Source organism: Lepidothrix coronata, unplaced genomic scaffold (genome assembly GCF_001604755.1).
Source record: "Lepidothrix coronata isolate B3197 unplaced genomic scaffold, Lepidothrix_coronata-1.0 Scaffold116, whole genome shotgun sequence".
Taxonomy (NCBI): Eukaryota; Metazoa; Chordata; class Aves; order Passeriformes; family Pipridae; genus Lepidothrix; species Lepidothrix coronata.
Window position 1 is genome coordinate 426,266 of NW_016690296.1, and position 13,813 is coordinate 440,078.

Below are 13,813 nucleotides of genomic sequence, written 5' to 3' on the forward strand. Positions count from 1 at the left end.
GCTTAGCAGAGACACAGGCAGTGAGTATTGCTCTTCAGAGGAAGTGTATATGGAAATAGAGCCCAAACCAGAGGATGGATTTCAGACCATGTCACAAGGGTCTTTGTCCTCAGATTCCACGCAATTAGCTGAATCTGCCCTTGAGGATATAAGAGATGAAACGGAGACATTGATGGGTCACGTTGTCATCACTAGAACCGATGTGGATTCTGACATGTGGAGCGAAATACGTGAAGACGATGAAGCTTTTGAAGCTCGGGTGAAAGAAGAGGAACAAAAGATATTCGGGTTGATGGTAGACAGGCGATCGCAAGGCACAACCCCTGACACGACACCGGCCAGGACACCCACCGAAGAAGGGACGCCACTCAGTGAACAAAACCCTTTTCTTTTTCAGGAAGGCAAGTTGTTTGAGATGACTAGAAGTGGAGCCATTGACATGACCAAAAGAAACTACCCAGATGAAAGCTTTCACTTCTTCCAGGGTGGGCAGGAGCCTCAGGAAGAACTTTCATTATCTGAAGAAGTGAAAGAAGCAGCAGAGGAGGAATCTTCGAAGCTGGAGGGCTCGCTGAACCCATTTGCACCTTCAGAATCAGAGGAGTCAGATATACCAGAAAAAGACACAGTGAAACATTCACCTCCATCACCCGAGTCTAGTGATAAATCAGAAGAAATCACAGGTGAAGGTGTCAGCACAGGCACCTCAAAAGCAGATCTTAAATCCAGAATTCCAATTAAAATGGGTATTTCAGCTTCTTCAAAATCACCAAAGAAAGAAACTGCTGCCTCTGAAGCTGAGCCCCTCTCCAGAACGGAGACTGACGCGGTTGATAGCAGTCAGGTGCCTTGCCCCATCTCTCCTGAGCAGTGTGCGGTAGAAGATGAATTAGATTTTTCCAAAGTCACCAGATCAGTTAGTTCCGAACAGGGCGAGGAGTCCCCGGACTCTTCCCCAGAGGAACAGAGATCTGTGATTGAAATCCCCACTGCTCTAATGGAGAACGTGCCTTCTTGTGAAAGCAAATCCAAAATCCCCATCCGAACAGCTGCCCCTGCATCGCAATCCTCGCAACAGCTGGAAAACGAGAGCCTTTCCCCGGACGACTTCCTAGACAATTCGCAGTGTGAAGGAAAAGACGAGCAAGCAAAACCAAAGTCTAAAATTCCCGTCAAATCCGCTTCCCAAAAAGCCGAACCACAGTACACCTACGCGGACATGTCTGCCCGCAAGCTGGAGTCCCCCAAAGCTCTCGACGTGACGAGCGCTGTACCTACGAAACAAGATAACCGGAGTAAATCGGAATCTGACGCGAGTAGTCCCGTGGACCCAAGGGCTAAGCGTTCAGTCAAAGCTAGGAGTTATGCTGAGGTGGAAGCAGAGACCAGAGAGAGGGAGAGTGAGATGAAGTTTGAGCTAGACTCAGATGAGGCAGCAACAGCAAGATCAAAGGTATTTTCATCACGGTTGCCAGTTAAAAACAGAAGCACTACAGGCTCCCGCGGTGCTTTTAGTCCCACAAAAGAAAGTAAGGACCATTTTTTTGATCTTTACAAAAACTCCATAGAGTTCTTTGAAGAAATTAGTGATGAAGCTTCTAAATTAGTGGAAAGACTCACGCAGTCAGAGAGAGAACAAGAATTAGTTTCAGATGATGAAAGCAGTAGCGCCCTAGAAGTTTCAGTTATTGAAAATGTGCCATCCAGTGAGACTCAGCAGTCAGTTCCTGAAGACATCTTTGACACCAGACCCATTTGGGATGAGTCTGTAGAGACTCAGATTGAACGTATCCCTGACGAAAATGTCCATGACCATGCTGAAGGTATTTGCCAACGACTGGGATTCCCTGTGCGACGCATGTCATGAATTAAACTTTTTTGTTTTCTGTTTCCTTTGGGGTGTGTGTGTGCGTGTGTGTGTGCGTGTTTGTGTACGGGTGTAACACGTGTGGCATTTTCTTTTCAGCTTTTGGTGGTTAGTTGTGCAGTTTTTTTTTTCCCCCTGTGAGCCGTGGGTTTTTTTTGTGTTGTGTCTGTGTTCTTGTCTGTGAACCGATCTCAAGATTGCAAACCATAAGTGCTTGTGGGAAGTGTTGCCTTAAGAAACAAAAACACTTCCAGAAGTATGTATTGTTTTGCCATTAAAGCTATTGCTTAGGTCATGCACGTTTTGGCTTTTGACTTTCCCTGGCTCTGTTACTAACTATTAACTTTTACTAATAATAAAATATTTGGGCATCGATTGCAAGCGAGACGGGCAAATTAATATTCTTTTGAGTTGTTACACAAAGAGGTCTGCAGAAGTTTTAAAGAATTCAGCTTTTCACGTTCCTTTTTTTGACGATCTGTGTCTCAAGAAAGCTCTGAGTCACCGGTAATTTTAGTACAAGTTTTTTGGGGTTCGGTTTTCCTCTCGCCTACTTGTGTACTCCTGCTGAGCCGCCACAGTGGAAGTCTAGGAGCTGAAATGACACGTGCATGTATCGTGAACCCTAAGCAATGTCCTGGTTCTGAGGTATCACAGTCTGTGTGTGCGCTCAGGGAAAATCAAAACTCAAACTCTGCCATCCTCAAATTAGCTGTGGGGATGGGAGGAGCCGTCAGTCTGACCCTTAGCTGCATAAACGAAGACTGACGAATGACCACCTGATTTTTCCTTGCCTTCGTTGTGAGTACTTTGTTTCACTCCCTAGTCTGAAGAGTCAAAGACACTTAAATTACCAGTGTCTCAAATACAGACCATATTCCAAAGTGCTATATGGACTGTTTGAACAGAACTTTCCCTGCTACAGAAAGAACGTAATCAGAAGCACCGGTCCCAACGAATTCTTCAACTCTGGCATTTACTAAGGAGGCATGGAAAATTATGGCTCTCAACCTAGATAAAGTCTTCAATTTAATGTCAGAATGAAGTTTTAGAATAAAGTGCTTGGCCCAGATAGTCACAGTAGGCGCTTCAGTCCTGGCTTAAACTTTCACTGGAAAGCCTGATTTTCAAATGGAAAATATAGATAGTCCTATGCTTCTTAAAAAAAAAAATAAAGCTTTTTGATTTTATTTTTTAACCTGGGGATTTACAATCCTCGCTCTAGTTATGCAGCCTGTCCGCATTTAGACACAGCAGTTAAAAAAAACAGCACCTTCCCTTCTTGGACTGTATCACCCGTTGAAACTGGTTTTAACTTGTAAAAGGCAACTTGTAGCTCTCTTTGACCTTTAGATCAGCAGGATGATCAGGAAAGGACAGAGGAAAGACTGGCCCACATCGCTGATCATCTTGGATTCAGCTGGACAGGTAAAATGCCCATCCTCTGCTCTGGAGAAAAAGGACGGTCTGCACTCTTTTCTTGTTTGTTTTCCTGATTATCTAAAAAATGTTTTATAGAAATGTTTTATCAGCTTACTGTCTTTGGGTTACTGAAGATTCCTAAAGTGGGTAACGAGGAACTTATTCTTTACCGATCACTTTAGGACTGTGGGTTTAATAGACCTGAGGCAGCGAACGGGACTGGGGACAAGTGAAAGGAACACGGAATGACCTGCAGATATCACTGAAAATCAGCTCCATGGCTCTTACAAAGAGAAGGAGCTGTGCAGAAATCTCTGTGCTGTGTCAAACTGTGCAGTCTGACAAAAAAAATTGATGCCAAAAATTATATCAGGTCTGCCCTTTTTTTATATCTGTCACTAGGGCAGTATCAGGCTCCTGAAAATAAGCCATGCTTTAGGAGTTAAGGAATAGCTGTATACCAGGGAAAACATGTTAATTCCTTGATAGTGAAGATTGTGTTCTATGCTGTTTTCAAAAGTGCCCTCAGAGTACATGCAAAACATCATTGACACTTTTTTGCTTATGTTGCTCACCTCTTCCTTTCCTGTCCTGTGCTTCAATCCATAGAGTAACTGGGAGCATGGGTCCCTCATCCCAACATGGATTTATCCTGAAATCAGTAGGACTTGGACCTGTGCAATGTAACAGATTAGGAATACACTAAAAATTTAATAGACAGCTCTAAAAACAAAACTAGAAAAAAGTGGATGCTTGTCAAGATAGACCGTAATATTCTATGGCGTTATAGGGAGGGCAGGTTAATAGACCTCTATAAATAGTCCTTTTTTATATTATGGTAAAGATTGCTTTTATTAAAGATTACTTTGTCAAATGTTACTGTGGAGGGTGAAATAGTGGTTGGTTTTTGTTCATCAGAAAGACATCAGTTTCCTGTTTTTTCAGATTTTGGGGTTCAGCTGTAACTCATAGACATTTACTTTTCTGTAAATGAAATGAGTCCAGGGGAGTACTAGATGACCACTTTACAGAGATGGATTTCTTTTTCAGAGCTAGCAAGAGAACTGGATTTCACAGAAGAGCAAATTCACCAGATCCGAATCGAAAATCCCAATTCACTTCAAGACCAGAGCCACGCACTCCTCAAGTACTGGCTTGAAAGGGATGGGAAACACGCAACAGGTTCGTTTCCATTTGGCATCTAACTGTCTCCTATTTGCTACTTGATTGTGTTGTAATCAAAAAGAGGAAATTTGGGCAATATTTTGCCTATGGAAAGAATGAATTATACTTACGGAGTATTATTTCTAGTATTATCTGTATAACGTGGCAAAATTGTTAAAGGAAAAATCAATTTTTATAGCAACCATTCGGTTCTTTTTGGATTTTACATAGCAATGCTTTTAAATGCATCTGTAATTTATATATGATGTTGTATCGGTCAGTATCCCATGTATGCCTTTCACGTGGAAAACGGAAAGGAGAGAGACCATGTTTAATTCTTAACTGAGCTCCACGGTGTTGTTCTCATGCCACAGATACAAGTCTTACCCAATGTCTCACGAAAATCAACCGGATGGATATCGTTCACCTCATGGAGACCAGCGGCATCGACTCCACGCAGGTCCGCGGCACCTGCACCTACACGGAGATGGAACAGTCCATAGGACTGGACCACAGTGAAGGTAAGTGGCTGCTCAGCCAGTTGGCAGAAGCTTCTGTTTGGAAATGTTTGAGCACTAGAATCCCATTTTGAGAGCACGGGTAGTATGGATGAATGAATGCAAGCCTGGCATCACACGGGTCACTGTCTCACCAGGGATAAGATCTGTGCTTTAACTGGTTCTTAGCAAGCAAATAATGTGCTCAGAGACCTTTGCCCAGTTTATTGGGGTTCTTTTGCTCATACAAGTACTTTCATGACAGTTCAGAAGGCTGTATTAGGATTTGATGGAGACTTGTAAAAGGAAAACTTCTCTGTGCTTTGACAAAACCTTTGGATTCAAGCATCCAGGGTATTGTTATTCTGCTAGGACGTGATTCCGTTTCTTAAGTTTAAAAGTTTGGTGGATTAGGTCACTGATTTTAAACTGAAGAAGCACTTCCAAAGTATGTGAGTGCAGAAGTGAGTCTTCTATGTGCTTCATTCAATATTGCTTTGAGATTAGGGGTTGGGGGTGAGTGGGTGTGTTTGTTATGCTTTGAAGCACATAAATGAGCTAGTTCTTGTATCAAATTCTTTTGTGAATCTTCTTGAGGGTTTCAAGATTAATTAATTTAGCTAAATTTCTGGATCAACTTTATTTTGTCTGTTACTGTCCAAATTTGGCAATAGTAGTGGTACTCAATTGTTACTTCAGCTACTTAGAGAGGTTATGTCCCGTCCCACTCAAGATGTTTAAGAGTTGCAGGTAATGTGTTCCATGCAGGGATTTTGAATGCACACGGAGCACAAGAGGGAGTTCCTGCCTTCTTGTAATGCCATTTCTCCTCTGTGTGTTGTTGAAGGGTTTTCTGCACTGCAAGAAGAAGTGTACAGCTCAAGACACAAGCAGGAACACCACAGGATATCTAAAGACAGTGAGCCAACCGAACACCCTCCTCTCGTCTCCGAGGAAGAAGTGTCTGCCAGTTATTCTCCTTTTCAGGACAGTACTCCCAGGAGCGAGGCAGAGGTATCCATGGCTGAACTCCTGAGGCAAGCACATAAGGAACAAGTAGAAACCGAATTCTCAGGGAAACCCCAAGACGTGCCAGGAAAACCATCTGCTTCACAACATGAATATTCGTAAGTGTCAAGAGACCAGGGTGAAACCTAGGTGGAACAGATTCCCTCTTCTTTGTGTAATAAGAGGATTTTTACGGTTTTCTTTGAAACACGGGAATGCTGTTTAATTTTCCTCCAATTGTGCCCAGGCTTGATTTTTCAATCCCTGTGGAGGAAGCCCTTAGGCTCAGGAGAGAAAGGCAGTTTGTCGCTGTGAACACAAAGCAATAACCAAGTGTAGTGCATATGGAAGAAAAGAGTGTTTAATGTAGAGGTGGGGTTGTTTTTTTTCCAAACTGTGTATAAGTTTTTGTGTGTTAGATGGGAAGTGATGTTAAACTTAGTGGAATTAACCCTGAATTCTTCTGTGGGGCTCTCAGTGGGGTTGGTGTCGTTTGAAAAGGAACTTGAAACGGATCACGTTTATTTATCCACACCATCCTTAATCCTGTGACCATGCTGAGACCTCTCCACTGGGTTGATCAAGTTGATCAATGATTGGCTTTGATGTGGAGATGCAGCTCAAAACAGTCAAAGGGCAGTTGAGTCCAGCAGATGGTCTCTTGTGCTCGGGATGTGCTTTACAGCCAGGACAGAGAGAGTGGGAGACAGAAAAGAGCATCTAAGGTAGAAGACTTTTGTTGCACCAATAGGTAAAAATACCAATGCTTCCTAAGGGTTTACCTGAAGGAATGAATGTTTTTGAGGAATAGAGAAGACATGTGAGACAATATTGCCAATACTACACAAGAGGAGTGATGGCAGGAGAATATCACTACACTGCAGGTCCAGAAATTGGAGGAAAATTGGGCTAGTTTTAAATAACTTGTAAGGAAGATGTTTTAAGAGGAATTATACAACAATATTGCACGTACATCTGTTTGAATTATATGTGCTACCTTCATATATATATATGTTGCATAGTAATGTATGTAATAATAGGTTTCAATAACTTGCAACAGCAGTGAAATCATAGCAGTGTTCAACCGTGAAAATAGAAATACAATGAACACCAGATTCTCTACGAAGTTTCTGTTGGGTAAGGCTCTGGAATTCTACATAAAAGTTGGTCTCTCCTCCCCTGCAGCTTTGTAGATTGCAATTAATGTAGTAGTTGCTCCTCATCCATCTATAGCGATCCAATCTCTTTCCCTAAAATAATAGTAGGTAATATATAGAGTTGTGAGGGCACAGGAGGCAGTGAAGCTCGCTGAAATATTTTACAAGTGCCAAGTTTTGCAGAAATGGGTGTAAGGTTTGGATATTTGTTTGGAGATTGGCTTGGGAAGGTGAGAGGGATGCCCAGCCAGATTAGTGTGTAGTTCTTGTCAAGGAGTACCAGTTGTTTCTAGGGGACAGGTGATGCAGCAATATTTATTCACTGCATAGTGTTCCATTTATGGCACTTGGGAAGCACTGCATGGTGGTAACTTGTTGGACCTGTGATTAACAGGGTCACAGCTCCGGGAACAGAGCAGTCTACGGCACCGGTAACTGGGAAAGCAGCAAGCACAGCCAAGGGAGAGACAGAAAAAACATCCCCACAGCCCCCGTCCTCTGCACAGAGAGGTGACTCTCCCATCATCCAGGAGCCCGAGGATGCCCAGCTCCACCAGGATGACCCCTCTCCAAGGAGAACTAGCCTTGTGATAGTGGAGTCAACCGATGAGCAGATGGAGAAGTCTGGCAGGGGCTATGAAGAGGAATCTTTAGAAAAGGTAAAGAACAATTTTACTTTAAAATAACGGACACAAAAGGTTTTTATGTCTCACTCGTTCCTTAGGATGAGAATATTTTTAATGAATCCCCATCTGCCACGGAGTCTTGTCTCACTCCTTCTGTGGCTAGAAGGGTTAGCTATAGGCATTTCTGTAGAGCTTTGCAAAGCTGAAGCAATCCCAAGATCCTAAAGTCTAGGCTGTGGTTATGCTCTGCCCTTATTTGACCTTTGGTCTGTGACAGTTGAGAGAGAGACTTAGTGTCACTAAGAATTGCAGAAACAAACCATGAACAAGCGAAAGCTGAAACAGATGTAGTGCAAAATAAAGTAGTGACATTAAAAGCTTATAAAGAAAGGCAAAGCTAGCCCAGAGCAGCATGAAAAAATGGCATGAAAGATCTGTGAAGTTGGTGAGATGGAAAAGAGGTAGCAGGTTGTGCATTTACTAAGGATGTACTAGAAGAATGGTGTTTATGTAGCATGCAGGCAATAAAGAGAGATGGGGATGGGAGAGAACATCAAAAACAATATGAGGCAGGTCTTTGGCTGTGTGAGACAAAGGGACTTTATTGCGATGTTCCAAGAGGGAAGGAAAGAAAGCAAACCATATGGCTTTTAGTGGGGAATTAAAATTTCTTGGCAGATAAAGGTTTAGGAATAAACAGCTTGCTTTGCCTGTTCTAAGCGAAAGCTAAGGAGAAGGCATCCTTGGAAATTGGGTTTCTTAGTTCAGTTAGAGCAGAGAAGGCACAGTTCTATTGATGCAGAAACTGTTTCCTATCTTGACAACTCACCTTGACATTTATTAGAAACAGGCTCTTCTACCTGTGCTGTTTATGTGGCCAAATGTGCCACCTCTAGAATGGAGGGCCTCTGGGATCTCAGAAAAAAGTGGAATTTAGAGTGTGTCCGGTGATTCAAAGAGTACCTACAACAGGGCTCAGTACAGGGGCTGCTGTAGGAAAGGCTGCCCTCAAAATAATGGGCTGCTTTTTCCCTCCGGTTCTTTTATTAAAGTAAAATAACAACCAACACCACTAAAACGAAACACCCCCCCTTAATTTATTTTCCCCTTCATGTTTTCATAGTGTTGCTATTTCCCAAGTCATTCTTTTTAGCCTCTTTGCCTTCTGACCTCTTCATTTAGACTTCTAATTCTCCCCTATGCAGGAGAGAACTCCAGCACTTGGTCCGGATACGCTGCCCTCTAATTAAAACTGTTCAGTGTTGCTGTTTGTGATGCACTCTGTACCTCCCAACAAGGAGGATTAGTAGGCTTTCATATATTTTTCTGTGTAATTAACACAGAAACCATGTGCAATATGCAGGAATTCCAGGGCTGGTGTAACGAGGCAGAAGCTGTAAGTACTGCTGGTACCACACTGTATTAGGGAGAGGTTTGAAGCTTGAAAACCATGACAGCGTTGCAAGCTCAGCAAAACTGATATTTATTACCAAGAAGTGGCCAGCAAAATAAACAAACCCAAAAAGGAGGAAGGAGGAGAGAAATAAGCCCCCAGCGGGACCTCCCCAGTTACCCAGCTTTTGCCCATGAAGTTATCTTACTGACCCAGCATACCGATAATTACCCATAGCAGAAGCTGCATCCTTGGAGAGTCAGTAAGTTCACAAAGTGGCAGGCGTCCCTGCCAAAAAGCAACACTGTCCTTGGTGTGAAGCGAGCTCCCTTCCAAGAAAGCACTGTCTGCTTTTATACAATTAAGCGAGTAACCTCAGCCTAGGCAGGAGTGGTCATCAAGGCCCAGCCAGAGGTTTTCAATCCCACCCTCTTGGTTATGTGAGTCCATCCCTTCAGCGCATGCATGAGAACTCCGGAAATCCCTGAACGCACACGCAGTGCGCTTCGGGGGTCTTTTCTGATTGAGTCGGGGGTCAAGCCTTCCTCGCCTCCTCTTCGATTTCTCCTTCAAATGCCCTTGGCAGACAATGAACCAATAGTAGAGCACCAATTAAAATAGTTTATACAGAATTTCTCCCTCCAAGGACGAATTCACTGTTTTATCAGGGAATTTGGCAGGGAGAATATAAACTACTACAGGTGGCTGGGTCCAAACACAGACCAAAAGTATCAGCATAAATTCACCAAGCTACATTCCACTGTGTGGTCTGTGGTTGGACCATGACACAGGTAAGTGACTTGAACAGCGTATTGATGAAGTGTCATCTCCAAAAATGTCAAAACGTAAGAACTGAGTAACAGCAAAAGTAGACAATAATATATTCATGTCCATCCCCATTGAGGAGATCCAAGTGGGTTACAGTGGTCATTTACTTGAAGTCAGCAGTACTTGAGATAATCTTTTCCTGGTTGGCAGACCTAGTTTCCAAGTTTGGACCGATGAACAGGTGTGTCTGATTGTATGGGCCCGGACAACACGATGAATCTCAGGAATTTCTGCAAAATATAAAGTCTAGTACAACAGCACTTCGCATTTCAGAAACTTTATAATTTTTATAATTCGGATTCATCTTTTATAGTATGAAGTGGTTGACTGCCAGTCACACATTTATGGGGCCATTAGGAGCCATCACAGGCAATGTATATCTGGAGTTTGATGCAACACCAGTAAACATCCTGGTCTCACCAACGGCTCTCACAGGAAAACTTGCACTCTCTGTACAGATTCCAGGCCTCACTGGGGGCAAACCGTCCTGCCTCAGTTTACCCCTGACTGGAGTCAATCCTCCTCCACCTCATGGAGTGATAGTACTTGAGTATGAAATCATTTCTGCACTTAACTAGAATGTTACTAGTTCATCACAATAAAATTGTAAGCATGATGGGAGCCAGAACCCATAGGGAGGTCCACAAACATCAGTCCTTCATTTGCAGTCTTGCCAACCAGCTTTTCAACATAAGGCTTTTCTTCTGCGAGGCCCAGCACCTCACACATGGTTATTTCACAGTCACATATATTCTTGTGTAGACTCGTAAACCAAAAGGTTTTTGTCATTTGTTGATTCAAAATAATTTTTGCCACCTGCTGTAACACTACTGGGACAAAACACATACAAATATGAGCACTGCAAAAGAAGCAGCGTCTGATGTAGAATCCCCAAACCACACCATTCTGCCTGATCTTCACAAGCATCACTGGTGTGACATGAACAGCACAGAAACGGATCGTTCTATACAGTGATGACCATTAGGCTTCGGGATGTTACAAGTCGTATAGTTTTCCATTGTCTTCTTTCCCCCCTTAGTGACACATCTGCCTCATCCCAGAAGGCAAAACCAAGCACAATTGCAGACACACTGCACACAGCATCACATATTTCCTTCACATCCTGAAGCCAGGGCTTAGCTCTAGCTTTTACCTTTAACCCTGCTGTCATAACAACTTAGCAGCACTCAGTTCAGGAATACTATTCCAATTCTGATTGTTGCTTACCAGTAATACAAAACAAAGCATACAGATTGTTGGTGCAACTCATCTAAAAAATATAGACCTTCTTATCTCTGGAATTAGTGGATCCAGGGATCCATTGGGACACGAGACCTCCTATGTGAAAAAGAATAACCAGTCAATTTTGTTATTCAAGATCCATGACCTGCACTGAATAGGCTAATGCGGGAGTAGGCTGTGGTAGCTGTATCCTCCCAGCCCCTGGCCAGGCTCACTGAGAACCACAAATGACAAATAAGGATCACTGGAAAGGCATCATTGTTCATTACACGAATCACAACATCAGGTGTGGACAATAAGACACACAAGAGACAGGTACACAATAACTGAGTCATTACACCAGTGAGTAAAAGTTAGTAGACACAATGAATTATATTTAGGATATATTTTCTTCCATGTGATATTTGGGTTGGTCTGGTGCTGCTCAGCATTCACTGATGTCTGTCCAGAATTCTTGCTGCTCATGATAAGGTTTCATCAAAAATGCTGGAAGCCAGCAGGGTCCTGTGGGAGACAAAATAAAAACAAACCCCCCTTCCCATACTAACAAGTTAATATCTACTTGGGGTGTCATATTGCCCCTCCTCGTTACCAAAGTATAGTTTTATCAAGTTAGGGTTTTGTTCTATTGTCCTTTCTCTTATCTTGTTTTTATTTTCTTTACCTTGGTTTTAACAGTTATACTTTCAAGGAATCTGGCAGTGTTCTGGGTTTGTGAGGATTCTCAAGAACCATAAATCGCAAGACACGTTTTATTCTTCTGTTTGTGACCCCAGCCCACCGCGTGAACTCAAAATTACCACCACGTGAACCTAAATTAACATGACTTATCAGTTTTATGCCAAACTTCCAAGAACTTAAACCCGCCATGACTTTCAGGCTGGCAGCTGCTGTCTCACTGCCTTCACCAGGGCCATAAAATCCCATATTCACTAACATCCTCAGGGGACAAAGTGTCGCTGGCCCCACACAGGTTAATTCACAACATACAAAAGAGTCACAGCAACTAATTTTTCACAACCATTGTGAAAACAAAGCTCCTTGACTGCATCCCAAGCAGTGCTTCAGCTAATTCTCTATTTGACTACTCTGCACAAAGCTTGCTCCTAAAAATCCAACCTTTCTGGAAGGCACAGTTGGGTCTGGAAGAGGCCCTGCTGCTCTGTGCCCTCAGAGGAGAAACCAGCTCCTGGGGGCTGCTGGATTCCACAAGTTAGATGCTATTAGCTATGCCAACTTGACAAACATAACCACAAACCCCCTAGCTAGGGCTTTCAACACAACCAGATCCCAAACATAGGCACAAATTAATCAATCAATTCAAAGTTGTAACCTTTTTTCCTCTCCTCATCAAATTCAATACTATTCTTAACCTTCTTCTCTAAATCTGACCATAACATGTGTGCGAAGGCACCCAATTGCCCATGTGCACCCAGCACCTGGTGCTTGCTGGCCTAAAACTCAAAACACACTATATAAACAATTTTACCTTATTCAAGTTACCAAAACCAAAAATTATCTCTCTGCTGCCTCAGCTGCTGAGGTTGCTGCAGCCCCCCTCTGCCTGGGGCTGGAGAAGGGAAAAGCAGCTAGGAGCTGCTTTACTCCTTTTTTTTTTTTTTTCTCTTGACTCCCTGCAGCTGCAGCTGCCAACTTCCTCATCTTTGAAAGGGGGAGGGAAGCGGCTGAGAAAAGGGGGGGGGGGGAAGTCAGAAACTGCCTTTTGTGTCTCTTATTTTTTTTTTTTTCTCTGCCTGCTGCAGTTTGCTGCTGGGCTCCTGTCAGCCCCCCTCACATGAACTCAGTAAACTCACCTTAGAACACATCCTGGTGTGGGCCCAGGGGAGAAAAAGTCCATTCCCCCCAGGTCCCGGACTAGAACACATCCCTGTGTGGCCCTGGGTGGGGAAAAGTGCCTTTCCCCCCTGAGTCCTGGACTAGAACATATCTGGCATGGCCTGGGGGGGAAAAATGCCCCTTCCCCTGGGGTCCCGGACTAGAACACATCCTGGCGTGGCCCTGGGGGGAAAATGCTTGCCACCCTCCCGGGTCCTGGGCTTAGAACACATCCCAGTGTGGCCCCAGGGGGAAAATGCTTGCCCTCCTCTGGGTCCCGGGCTTACAACACATCCCAGCATGGCCCCAGGGGGGAAAATGCCTGTTCCCTCTGGGTTTAGAACACATCCTAGTGGGGCACTGGGGGAAAATGCCTGCCCCTTCCCCCCCCTGCCACCGGGTCCCTGACTAGAACACATCCGGCGTAGCTCCATGGGAGAAAATGCCTGTTTTCTGGGGGTCCTGGACTAGAACGCATCCTGGTGTGGCCTGGGGGAGAAAATGCTTGCCCTTCCTCCCAGGTCCTGGACTAGAACACATTTGGTGTGGCCCGAGGGGGGAAAATGCCCATTCCCCCTGGGTCCCGGACTAGAACACATCCCGGCGTGACCCCAGGGGGAAAAAAACCCTCCCCCCCCAGGTCCTGGGCTTAGAACACATCCGGCATGGCCCCGGGGGGAAAATGCCCATTCCCCCAGGATCCTGGACTAGAACGCATCCGATGTGGCCCCAGGGGGGAAAATGCCCATTCCCCCAGGATCCTGGACTAGAAC

The 13,813-nt window shown here is 44.1% G+C and overlaps 1 protein-coding gene across 4 annotated transcripts in view; it reads left to right on the plus strand.

The window, feature by feature from the left end:
• Positions 1-13,813, plus strand: part of ANK2 (ankyrin 2, neuronal) — a 193,086-nt gene that overhangs the window by 167,074 nt on the left and 12,199 nt on the right. For all 4 annotated transcript variants that reach the window (XM_017825067.1, XM_017825068.1, XM_017825069.1 and 1 more), the window contains 5 exons: positions 3,221-3,295; positions 4,340-4,471; positions 4,828-4,974; positions 5,798-6,077; positions 7,510-7,774. In XM_017825067.1, the coding sequence (XP_017680556.1) occupies positions 3,221-3,295; positions 4,340-4,471; positions 4,828-4,974; positions 5,798-6,077; positions 7,510-7,774 (899 nt within the window). The remainder of the gene's footprint in view (positions 1-3,220; positions 3,296-4,339; positions 4,472-4,827; positions 4,975-5,797; positions 6,078-7,509; positions 7,775-13,813) is intronic.